Source organism: Fragaria vesca, linkage group LG2 (assembly GCF_000184155.1).
Source record: "Fragaria vesca subsp. vesca linkage group LG2, FraVesHawaii_1.0, whole genome shotgun sequence".
NCBI lineage: Eukaryota > Viridiplantae > Streptophyta > Magnoliopsida > Rosales > Rosaceae > Fragaria > Fragaria vesca.
The window spans coordinates 1917909-1930614 of record NC_020492.1 but is presented as its reverse complement, the minus strand read 5'-3'; the positions used below and the strand labels follow the sequence as shown (position 1 = coordinate 1930614).

General features: G+C 38.3%; 2 protein-coding genes across 2 annotated transcripts; both read right to left on the bottom strand.

Moving 5' to 3' along the window:
- On the bottom strand, window positions 1–2790 carry LOC101305823 (endoribonuclease Dicer homolog 3-like). The gene has a single exon (XM_004292002.1). The coding sequence runs from the start codon at window positions 2788–2790 to the stop codon at window positions 1–3; it is 2790 nt and encodes a 929-aa protein (XP_004292050.1).
- Window positions 2791–6265: 3475 nt separating this feature from the next.
- Window positions 6266–8994, bottom strand: LOC101305534. Its single transcript, XM_004292001.1, has 5 exons — window positions 8478–8994; window positions 8086–8375; window positions 7847–7977; window positions 6987–7131; window positions 6266–6904 (listed from the first exon to the last, which is right to left on the bottom strand). Exons 2-5 carry the CDS (start codon window positions 8182–8184, stop codon window positions 6266–6268), a joined length of 1014 nt encoding a protein of 337 aa, XP_004292049.1. The 5' UTR covers window positions 8185–8375; window positions 8478–8994.
- Window positions 8995–12706: the final 3712 nt, after the last annotated feature.

Below are 12706 nucleotides of genomic sequence, written 5' to 3'. Positions count from 1 at the left end.
TCATCCACCAATGATAATCTTACCCTGCCTTCTGAGATCAAGAAGCATGGCAAGTGCTGCAGAGTCTAGTGAACTCTTCTTATCTGACTTAGGATCTCCTGTGCACTCAATCTCGCCCAAGTTAGGTATGTACAAGGTTATATTCGATACAAAACTGCATTCCTTTTCTGTTGATTTGAAGCTCGGCATTTGCCACTGTAATTTCTTGCACAGCTCGAAAAGCGAGATTCGAGGTCCTCCTTTCTTCATGTTGATAGCTTTGATAACTGGTACATCCTCATTTTTCAGACTACTTAATTTTCTGTCAATATTCTCTATAGGCAGGGTTTCAGTTTTCTTTCGTTTTGTTGGAGATGAATCATCAACTAGATCAGCATTCCTTTTTCCCTTCTTAGCAGAACCGGAATACGTAATGTCTCTTTTCTCAAGCTCCTTCAATAAACGATGAGCTGCTTCTCCTTTTGCAGCTTTCTTAGTCCTTTCATTACCCTCCCCAATTAACAAATCATCTTTCAGCTGTACACTAAGCTTTGCATGAACTGTTTCACCCTTCTTTTCAGTTTCTTCTTTATAAAAGTAGCCAAGCGAGCCACATAGTTCAATCAGTTCACGCAAGGGAGGCAGCTCAAGTTTTTCAGGAGTCACAATTGGAGATAATAATGGTCTGTATACTCTCCACACTTCATCGAGATTTAGCTCAGTGTCGATTAGTATTGCCCCGGCAATACTTTCCACCATGTCTCCAAGAGCCTTGGGGCCTTTTGTGCCTTGTAGTTTGATATCATTGTCATGTTCAGATAGGGAGTTAGCATATTCTGTTATTTGACTTTGAAGAAACCCAGAACAATGTTGTAGATGCTGTTGAAGGTTGTGTCTAACAGCAACTTGAGCAAAGTATCCATTGTTAACTGAAGCTGCACGCAAGTCTGTCAACTCGCCTGGATCAATATCTTTGTGGTTCTGATAGAAATGCCATGTGATAAGCAGATCCAACACACAATCACCAAGAAATTCTAGTCTTTCATAAGAGTAGCCTTGCTCAGATGCATGTGTTGTTGCCTTATGTAGGAGACTTTTGGTAGAAAACACATAACCAAGCTTTGACTCTAGGATTCCAATCTCATCATCCACTGTAGCATTGTAAGAATGAAGTGATGCAGTAGCAATTGCTTCCAAAACCAAGGTTGGCTCAAGTTCTACATCAATGCCGAGCCACTTCATAAAATGAACTGCAGCAGGCAATCCACCACTTACATAATAAGCTCCTATAAGTGCTTCAACACAATCAGAGAATGTTTTTGAACCCATCCATCTATGGCCCTTATCACAGCACTTGCCAACCACAACCTCGCTGCTGGTTTGAAACTTGCTATCTACCGGTACTTCTAAACTATCCACTCCACACTCACAAGGAACAGGTCTTACAGAGAGCTGTCCCGGACCAACCCAACGGCGCGGATCAAAAGCACCATCACGAATATATCCCTGTAAGCTTCGGCCTATTCCTAGTTTATGCAGGTTTGCATTACAAATTACAGACTGCCGCAGAGAAGTTAATTCTCCTTCATGTTTGTTGGGATATTTTAGGAAAAGGTGGCAGCCTATAGCATACTTTAGGACTGAATCGCCAAGCAATTCCAAACGCTCCATGGAAAAATCTTCACTGCAACGAATTGATGTTAGTGCTTCTAGGATCAATGAGCTTGATATCTGTAAGCTGCTAGGATGACCACTACTAATCTCTTCTCTGAGTTGGCTGGCTAAGATCAAGGATTCCAAGCGATGAATCAATGATGGTAGTAGATAAAATGACTTTAAAACATCTCTTCGAACACCGGTATAGACTAGAAGCTCAGGAGGCATATGGGCATACATACTATGTTCCTTTCCATTAACACGGCCAACTTCACCATTGAAGTTCAGGAGAAGATTATGTGGATTATGGCTTTGCTTCAACCGCAACAGAGGTTGACCTGGATACTTGAGCACAACCCCATATCTTTTGTGGAAGTAATCAGCATAGGAGCTGTATCGTGATGATTCAAAAGGACTCTCGGCAGATGTGTCACTCAAAACCTCGAAAACAGAATATACATTTCCATTGTGGATGGCCACTACCACCATATCGTTGAGATTTTTTTCATCAACTGAGCAATCAGCTAAGTGGAATATCCCAGATCCAGATGAGCAACTTGTGCTTGATAATGACTTCCTTGGGTCACCATTGCAATGCTGAGCACCTAGCAGTACATTTTGCTTCAAGAATTCTACGGCAGAAACACAAGAATTAATCCCACTCCAATTTATTCCCCAAGATTGATTCAATTTCTCATGTGGAAGAACCAAATACATGTATGATTGCCTCCACAAGCTTCTTGTTTCCTTCTTAAGTAAAAACTCTCTCTCTTTTCCAGTCGGATGGAACAATTTTGCAAACAATCCATTAAAGAAAAATTCCTGGAAGAGCTTTGCTTTTGCCATCTGTTCTCCATCCAAATGAACTTCCCCACAGGAAGAAATAGAAGCCTTAACTCTACTTGATTTCAAGTAAAGCTCCAACTCGGTATTCCCCACATCCTCAGCAAGCTCCGACTCGATCAGAAAAATAAGTCCAGAATATAGCTCAGTAGCGATGTCACATGGGAAGTCGAATTTATAGCCATAAAAGACGGCACCATCAAGTTTTTCTCCCCTTGTTCCAGACAGCGCGCGAATGCTAGTTGTGCCATGTAGTTCCTTCCTTTTAGTTGTTCCTGCACCAGAAGTAGGCTCTTTGCGTTTTGAATTCATTATCATTTCTTGAACTCTCCCATCAATACATTCTGATGCAGCGCCTCTTGATAAATATAGGCAACAGTCAGAATCCTATTGGTTGTAGGAATAGAAATTTTAATAGGAGAGGGAAATTTTAATTCCTTCTGCTCCCTGTCCCACTAGGAGTTGCATCTTTCGAAATCCATTTTTAACAAGGATTGTTACGTAGTACGTCTCATTGTTCTGCAAACCTTTCCTGAAACGTATAGAAAACAAGACAACCAAAAACTGAATAAATTAAAAGTTATGCGAAGAATTCTGTGGTTTCAGTTAAGTAAGGGGATCTCCAATTTTCTGTGGCTGCAATTGTCCACATGTGACCAGTACCCTCTGAACTAATAAATTTTGGCTTCATACTGTTAATTGGTCTTCCAGGGAAGATAGAAATGATGAGGTATATCATGGTAAAAGAGGTCTGGAGCAGGCAGATTTTGGAGAAGTGTGTAGAGTGGCAGCAAGGGTTTGCTGGTGTGATTTTATGAAGGAAAGACTCACTGTTGCGACTTGCGACGCACATCATAGTTCATACATACGACTTATTAAGCCAACTCACTGTTACAAAGGAAAACTCACTGTTGATCATACATACATCTTAACAAAAATGCACCCAAATACTTTAAGTTGTGCCCTGATATCCATTCCTATGGCCACAAATAACAGTGATCTTAGAAAAGTGAAGTTTTTCTTGGGAACCAAGGTATTGAAAGGAAAATAAAATTGCACATCTGCACTACACATAAGTAGAGGTGGATAAACGCTGGCAAACTGAGTATCTGAAACAAAGTGGAAAAAGAATGAACAAAAGTGATGAGATTGCTTTTTTTTTTTGAAAGTAAAAGTGATGAGATTGCTTGTTGCTTGTTTACTTGTGCAGACTGGAAAATATTATGTATAAAAGGTACCAAGCATGGAGTGTTTAATTTCTTAAATTCCACAGTTTCATCATTTTCTAGTTCACCTTTCCCCTCTCCCATTGAAGTTATAGACTCCATTTGCTATAGACTATAGTTAAGAGAAACACACAGAAATTTATGATCTAGGGTTTCTTTAAATTCTTGATTTGGAACTTCCAAGTGGGATCATAATGTATCTCATATGTACAACACCTAGATAATGGATATATCAAATGCAAACAGTAAGCATATTGGAGATGTTAGGTTATTACCCCATTATTGAACCCACTTTCTGAACACAATAGATGACATAATTTGGGGCTTATGTATAGTTCAACAAAAATAATGCAATACCCTGCCACTAAAAACAAAGATAATAAAGGATTAACTGGATGCGAGTAAGATAACAGCCAGTTCCTGTATCAATTTTGGAGGAAGAGGAAATTGATTCAAAACTCAATGTATACAAGAACAATTACTGCCAACTAGTAGCCATGATTGTTCAAATCAATAGAAAACAAGATAACTGTTCAGAGCCTTTCTTTGAAAACAAAAATTATTAACCAAAGGAAAACACAAGTCGAACTGCAACAGCTGGCAATAGCGTACAAGTCATGAACTGCATCCCTCATCTTTTGAATTGCTCGGGTTACAAAACGGCCATGGATTACTCAAGAAATAACTCTTGTACTATAGAAAACGAAATTTAGAAACAACAGGGCATGAAGGGATACATAATATGACTACCAATAACAAAGGGATTGTATTAGCCGATGCTGGACAGGGAATTCTTACATTTTCATCAAACCATAGAAAAAGGAGAACAACAGGGTTGGCTGAAGTAATTGTGAAATTTAGTGATCACAAAGAAGCGTTTATAATTCTGTAAACATGACAAGCGAAGCAAAAGGTGATTATAACAATCAACAAAGCAAGGAGGGATAACAAACTGAAATTTGTTATTCTTTCATTGATTGTTTCCTTGATCGGGGGAACAACAATGTCTAATACCACATTTTCCTAGTGCGATACTATTTCAAAGGAAACTTAAATACAAGAAGACAACATATGTAGACTAGTACAAGGTATGAACTTTCTCTTATGAGAAGCATATAGTGAACTGCAGTGGCAGCCTAGAAATCATAGGTCATAACAGTAGTTGCAAATACTGAGGCCAATAAGCAAGTAGAGAAGCAAATTCTAATCTTGTTCCAATCTATAATTTTGAATCAAATTAAGTGAAATGGAAAAAAACAGCAATCGAAACTACAAACTTCGAATCTACTGAAGACCCAATTTGAAGAATTGTGCCACTACAGAAGCTAAACCTCATTGGATTCAAATGGCAAAAGCAATTGAGTCCGACGAAGAAGACTTTTATTAAACAAAGGGATGGCTGCAGAATAGTGATCCAGATTGACAAGTTGGCCCAATATCTGAGTGAAAGGGAAAACAAAACTTGTCAAGCTGAAACACTATCGGCAGCGATCTCTTTCATGAAACGACATTGATGGGTTTATCTGGATCTCGAGGTTTGGTTGACAAGAAAGCACAGCTCTTGTGCGGCGGCTACGCTTCATATTCGTATTCAATATTTGATGGGTTTCTACCTCTGCCTTTCCATATATATTGGTTCTAAAACAATTTTGTCGTCTACATAAATCCTTTTGGAATTTATATTTTCTAAAACTCTATTTTCTCGAAATGAATTATATATTACTCTATTTAAAAAAATAAAAATTAAAAAAAAAAAGCAGCAGAAACATAATAAACAATCTTATATCATTTCGTATTCGTAAGTAAGAGGTTGTGAGTTCGACTCACGGTAAACTAATTATAACATTTATGTTGTTTATTCAATCAAATAAAATAAATTTTATTAACACAAACAGTCAATTCACAAATAAGGAATGTCGGATCGACCATCTTTTTTTCTTTAAACAATGAATTCTCACTTTAGAGGTGATATAGTAGAGTCTCATTAAGGGTGAGTAGAAAAGGAATTGAGCAATTGAGCCTCATTTGACATGTATGGATGTTTGAATCTAAAGTTTTTTTTCATGCATAGTTACAGACACAGAAAGTTGATTGTTGACAGTTCTGGGTCACTCTTCTTCTATTATTCTTTAGGGACATACTGCAACCTCTTCAAAAAAAAGAGAAAAAAGGGATATACTGCATTGCGGTAGAAATGTAGAGGCAAAGTTAGATGCTTTTAACAATTAAAGGTAATTTGATCCTTTGGAATTACCAATTGATGCCCAAATTTTTAGTGTTTAGATTCTTGGAGAATTGAGGTATGAGATCATGTATATATGATTTTCTGGGTCTGGACATGTGAAATTGATATAACCAGATGATAAAGTGATTTTGTCAGTTCTACTTGGCGTGCTTTCGTTGAACCATGATCACGTCAAGGGAATATATATGAAGCATATGGCAAAAAATAAGAGCAGTTATAGAAGGCTGCCAAAAAGTGGCATATCAAGCCAGTTCTGTAAAAACAATATTCCCAGCCTTCTCTTCTAAATCAGCTAACTAATCTAGTCCCACCACATTCACAAGTCAGTATACAGATACTCATTCTCAGTGGATGCTGCATCTTCCTTGAAAAATCTAATTACCTTTCGCAAATCAGCCAGCTCTTTCTTGGTTTCACACAGTTGCATTGTAAGGGTCGTCAGTTGGCAACATAGGGTATTCCGACGCTCCTTCAAAATCTCCTTCTCTGTTTCCAGCAAGCAAATCCTTTCTAAGTTAGAACACGAGTCTAGTTCAGAATCAATAATAGGAGCTAACCAAGACAAATCAAATCCCAAGCATTTAGCATCCTCCCAGAGTTCTTCAAGTTGCTTGTAAGCCTTGTGTGTCATTTCTATCCGTCTTGTCGAAGTTAGGAAAAACAGAAGCTCCCCTAATATCTTATAAGCAAACTCACGCCATCTCAAGGATTTCTTTGAGCATATGGCTAGATTAGGATGACAAATGCAGGCCTTCTCAAGTAATGAAACATAAGGTCTTGGGAGCACTGCCAAACCTCGAAAATCAACTAGGTCAGCATCAGACGGTTCTGAGATTAAAGAGACGTTATGTTTAACTTGTTCAACCGGAAGAGGAACCACACTCTCTTTAACGGTAGGCTGTGTTTGAAATGAGGGCGAGGTGGTGGCAGTAGCCTTCAAGCTCTCTGTTGACATCTGCATGGAAGAAGTTATGTTAAATGTAGATTTCATGAGAACTGAAAAAGATATCGCATTGAATGAAAATTCTCCCAGATACCTTGTGGTGGAGCTCAGCAACATTGGCCAAGGCCTCCAATCCAATCATCCTGCTTCTTCTCGCTCTCTTTTTCTTGTAAATAAAGGGGAAGCTGGCAACTCTTTCTTTGCAGTTGTGTTCCAGCCTTCGCCTTTTTGTTGAGGATCTGTGGCAATGAATGAAGAGAAAACATACATTAAGAAGAGAAAATGTTAAGAACGGTACAGGAAGAATCGATGACTCCGAATTTAGATACATCAAGTTTCTAAAATATCAAAACGGTACATGAACTTTGAAATCCAACTAAAGTTTCATACATTCCATTACTTCAACTGTAAAGAGCTATGTTTTCCGTCATATTTGACCCTGACTTCCCTCCAATCCATTATTCACACATATCTGCTTCATTAAGTTTCCCTCCAAATGTAGCTTTCTTATTTAATTGTAACCAACAGTCCAACAATTGGTATCCTCTCTTAAGAAAAAGAAAAAAATCACAACGATATTCATGTTAGGCAGTTAGCTATACTTCATCAGCAACAATTGGTAAACAATTCCAAAAGAACAATGATCTAGGAAACAAATGAAACTGAAAATATTGCAATAACCGAAACTTGTAAATAATTCAAAAAACAATCATCTGGGAATCAACATGGTACCATTCAATTGGCATTCAACATGGTTCAAATTCAAAAGATCTATCTGTTACACAAAAGAGCAAAAAAAGCATGGCATTTACATTGTTTAAAGTTCACAAAAACAGAGGATACATGCCAGCATAACATATAGATAATACTCCAGATTATACCAATTTGATTCCAAACAACATCTACTAAATATCAGCACCCCTTCAAGGCTTCCACAACATCCTATGCACTTACTTCTTTCTCAAATCAACATCTTGACTGCTACTTGTAGCTATTTCAGCATTTTTTGTTGATTTGCATCGCTTCATCCTCCTAGAAAGCTTCTTGTATCTTTTTTTTGAAGTTATAGGTGATGCAGATGCTTCCTACATGGCACAAGTATAGGAATTACATCAACAGTAAGATAACCATTTAATATTTACCAACTGAAATCAGTTATATACCAGAATGGAGACAATAATAATGTACACTACCTGAGTTGGCTCCACCTCATTGTTTTCTTGAGATGGCATAAAATTTTCATTATCAGCTCTAGAATCTTCATTCATAGTGACATTTACGTTGGCATTCATATTGACATTCACATTGTCAGCTGAGGCGTTGTTATCGTCATTGTTCAAGTTTGGCGCAGATAATGCTTGAGTGGCAACATGGTCTATATCTGCAATTTTCGACTATTGAGTGGGCTGCGGTGGCTCAGTTGGAGGCTGATCATGAGGTGTGTTTTGCTCAGTTGTAAGTGGTCATCATTGAGATTGGCAGCCTACATAACCATGAAGAACATCAAGTTCCAAATTCCATTAAAAACAACATCCAATTACATAAAAAGATCCAGCCATGTCAAACACATTTTCAAGTGTTATACCTGGTTTCTTTTTTCTTGCACTTCCCACACTTGATTTGAGAATAAATAGCAAACCAACAACAACTAAACAAAACAAGAATCCTTAATCGCATTGATTTGGGAATTTTCACTTCCCAACCATTCCTAAAACATTATCATATTGGGGTTTATCTCAAAAAAGAAGAAAGCGACAATAATAGAGAAAGGGACAGAGAAATGATTGATTATATAAAGTACCTCCCAAACCTTATACAATGAGAATTTGACTCCCATAAACAAATACGGGATGTTTTTCGGGTTTAAGGTAACCACGTTTTCCATACCTCCAAATTTGGGTGGATCTCCATCGAGCCTAAAGTACCTCCAATAGTTTGCTATACTTCGAGAAAGCTAACATTCCCGAATCAAATCTATATCATCTCACCCAGATCTCCATTCTCCACTGTTAGTTTTCTTCTTCAATTATTCTGATTTCTCTGTATTTAGTGAAGATTCTCAAAGCTAAGACAAAGGTGGAAGCTGCGTTCAACTTTGTTTGACTACCTCTAACCCCATCCGGACTTGATACGAATGGTATTAGGTTTTGACTTGAGTTAGGCCCTTTGAGTTAATACAGTTCTACCCTTTAGTTATTTAATAATGGCAAAGCTCTTGCCTCTTAACTGTTTTTTTTTTTTTTCTTTCTTTTTCTTAAAAGGGTTTTAGAAACTTGATAATTTGAAATCATTGATTTTTCAAGTACCGTTTTTAAAATTTTTCCTATCAATAATTCAAAGATCACAAACACAAGTTTGCAGTACGTAACTACCAACTTCAAATCACTAACTTACAATGAAGTATGAACACATGGAACTGTTTCAAGGATAATGTGGCGGTTAGAGTTCTTGCATCTAGTACATAAGAATCTAAGCATTCAAAATCTAGAGTAAGCGATAAAGAGAGAATGAAAGAAAGTATATTACATATATTTACGATGCTATTACTATATGTCTCTATCAGGTTTTTCTTTTTTTTTTTTAACTTAAAGACGATAAGCTTATATTTATGATGCATATCATATTTCGTTTGTACCGACACACAGCTAAGCTATGACTGAGAGCAAACTTAGCAGCTTTATGGGCTATCATAGGTTCATTAATCATTACATGCTCTTAATGAGTAATGAAAATATAAGAAACTAAGGGCATTCAACAGTTATGTCATTATTTTTTTTTAAACGGTAATACTTTATATAATAACACCTAACATTACAACCATAAGAGATCTCGGTAGTGGATGATAAGTCTCCACACTTCTCCCTACCCACACACTAGCGACAATGAACATGAACCGAAAGGTTCCAAATGTAACATGACCTTAATCCCATCCAGAAGCCTCGATACATCCTTAAGCCAACCTCAAGAGGAAAAAACCCCACCAAACACTATACACCAAAACCGCCAACATATATACAGGGGCAATTTCCCCATTACATTAACAACAAGAAAACACCAATGTTAAGACCGATAGTCCCTGAACATGACACCACAACCATGGCACAAAGACACTACCAATGACACTAACCCAACCAAAACGCAAAACCCTCGCTCAAAGAACCAAAACTGAAACCAACAAAAAAAAAAAAAAGGTTGTGAAATCCACACACCCTTTTTCCTTTTTTGGTAACTTGAATTTTGTCTTTTAATAACTTAAATTTTGTCTTTTTGTGAATGTGTTAACCAAAAAATGAAAAAGAACGTGTGGATTTCAATTTAGGGTGTGGATTTCACATCCCTACAACCCCAAAAAGAAAGAAAAAAACCAAACTTGGGCCAAAAAGCCCAAGCCCAAACAACAGTCCCCTAGGCCAAAGGACATATCAGAGTAGTTTTGTTGCCTCTTATTCCGACCCAAAGCCGCTGCATCACCTCTCATGCCTCACTGGACTCGAATCCTCACACGCTGCCGTCAAACATTCTGCGGCACCGTGAAAGACCACCCACCAACCTAAAAATAGAATCCCGACCATCCATCCCGATTGACAGACGATTAAAACCTTGAGCACTTTCGGCCCTTCAACCACCACAGACCGTCGACACAGCCTAGCAATCCTACCCCAACCAAATCCAAATCCGTGGCAACCCGATCAAACCTTGAACTAGTCGTCACCTTACACAATAGAGGATGAAGACGACCATCTCGTTTGACCAGGCTCATCAGACGCTGACACGGCTAAAGACCGGCACCAATGCCGCGGCACAGTCGAACGAGAGAGAAAACCACCCTTTTGTGAAACCCTAGTTTTCCTACTTTTGCGAAGCGAAGAGACACAAGAGAAGTTAGGCCCACTAGGCCTAATTTTGAGAATTTCATCCCACATACAAAATCAGAAAATTTTAATTCTTAAAAGTCAACTTAAACAATAAAAAAACATGTATACCCTTAATAAATCAAATAAACTACAATAGACTTCCACAAGGCAATAGAGGGTCTATGACCAGAGTCCGGTGACCAGATTTCTGCAATAAGAGGTCTATGGTGGCCAGTAGGGGTTTATTAGGGACAACAAGGGAGCAGTATAAGGTTTATTGAGGCAATAGAAGGCAGTATAAGGTCTATTGGAGGCAATAAGGAGGTTTATTAGGAGAGAGGGGCAGTAGGGGGTCTAATGGGGGCAATATGGGTCTGTCAGGGGCCTATTCAAGAGTAGTAGAGGGTCTATTGGGTGCAATAGGGGGTCTGTCCAGGGTCTATTTAAGGGTAGTAGTGAGTCTATTGGGGGCAATAAGAGGTCTGTCGGGGGTCTATTGAGGGACAGTAGGGGGTTCATTAGGGGCTAATAGAGGATCTATTATATAATAGATCGAAATAGATACTTTGAATCACTCTATGGACCATATGCCCTTATTTCAATAAAAAAATGACCATATTTTCTACAATACATTAGTAACATCTACTATGGTTTTTGTTGGTTAGTAACACCTACATCTATAGAATAGAAATAACACCTACATTTATTTGAGATGGGTGTCTGAATCTAATTGTTTTTTTTTCATGTATGGTTACAGTCATAGTAAGTTGGTTTTTTTTTTTTTTCTTTCTGATTGATAAAGAAAGTTTACATAAAACAAACTACAATGCAAAACCTCTAGGAAGACCCCCACCCAGCTGAACCAATTGAAATGTTCAGTACACAGAAAGGGGTAAGCAGTAAAACCAAACTAAAGAAGACGACGCTCCAATGCCCAAAAGAAGCTAGACGGTCCGCCACAAAATTTTCTTCACGATAACATGTCGGAAGTAACAAGCTTGGAACTGGGACGCAAGCCACAAAATATCCTGAATGAGAGAATGAATGCACCAAGGAGTAGTAACTGTCCCATTAAGACAGTCAATCAAAATCTTCAAGTCACCTTCAACCAACACATGAGAGAACCTCTACAACCACGCTGTGTGTAAAGCTTTCTTAAGAGTCGTACCTCAACCATCAGTACCCAAGTGTCACCAATATACCTTGCAGCTGCTGTCAATGGATTCCCATTAGCATCTCGGAATACAAAGCCAATAGCCGTTCGGTTAGTTTGGACATAAGCATCATAATTAATTTTGATGACCCTCATCAGGAGGATGCCATTTAATGATAGGAATGCCTAAAGTCCTTGGAGGATGATAAGTTATATTAGCAGCGAGGTAGTTATTGAAAAAGGATGTGGCTTTAAAATACCATTGAGAATTAATTAAACACTCTTATTTGTCAGAAGATAAATACGTTTCATGTGTGCCATATTGATCAGGTGACCATGAGAGCCAATTGAATATGTTCATTATCAGAATGAGAAAACAAAACTTTTAGCCAATTAATAAGAGATTGGCCGGGGGGTGGTCTAACATGAAGAGGGGATAGTCCCCGCACACTTGGAGAAAAATCACAGTGGATGAAGAGATGATCCATTGTTTCATTGTGGATGTTTTGGCCACGATCCTCAGCAAGGACAGAGAGGTAACTTAACAGTTCCAAAAGTAAAACAAAAGGTGCGGGCATGCCACAGCGAGGACGCGGAACGTAGATGCGCTGGTACTGGACTTCTGATCAAACGAAAGGGATTCTGATGCCACCTCGTGAACGAGGAATTACGAGTAATCTTCCTATTCGCTTGCAATCAATACTCACAGCGATGGCGAGCATAGCAATCGAGACAGTAAATAAAGGCGAGACCAAAAAGGCTCTGTGAAGCTAAGGCTAGATACACTTTACCGTTAGGGTTTCAAGT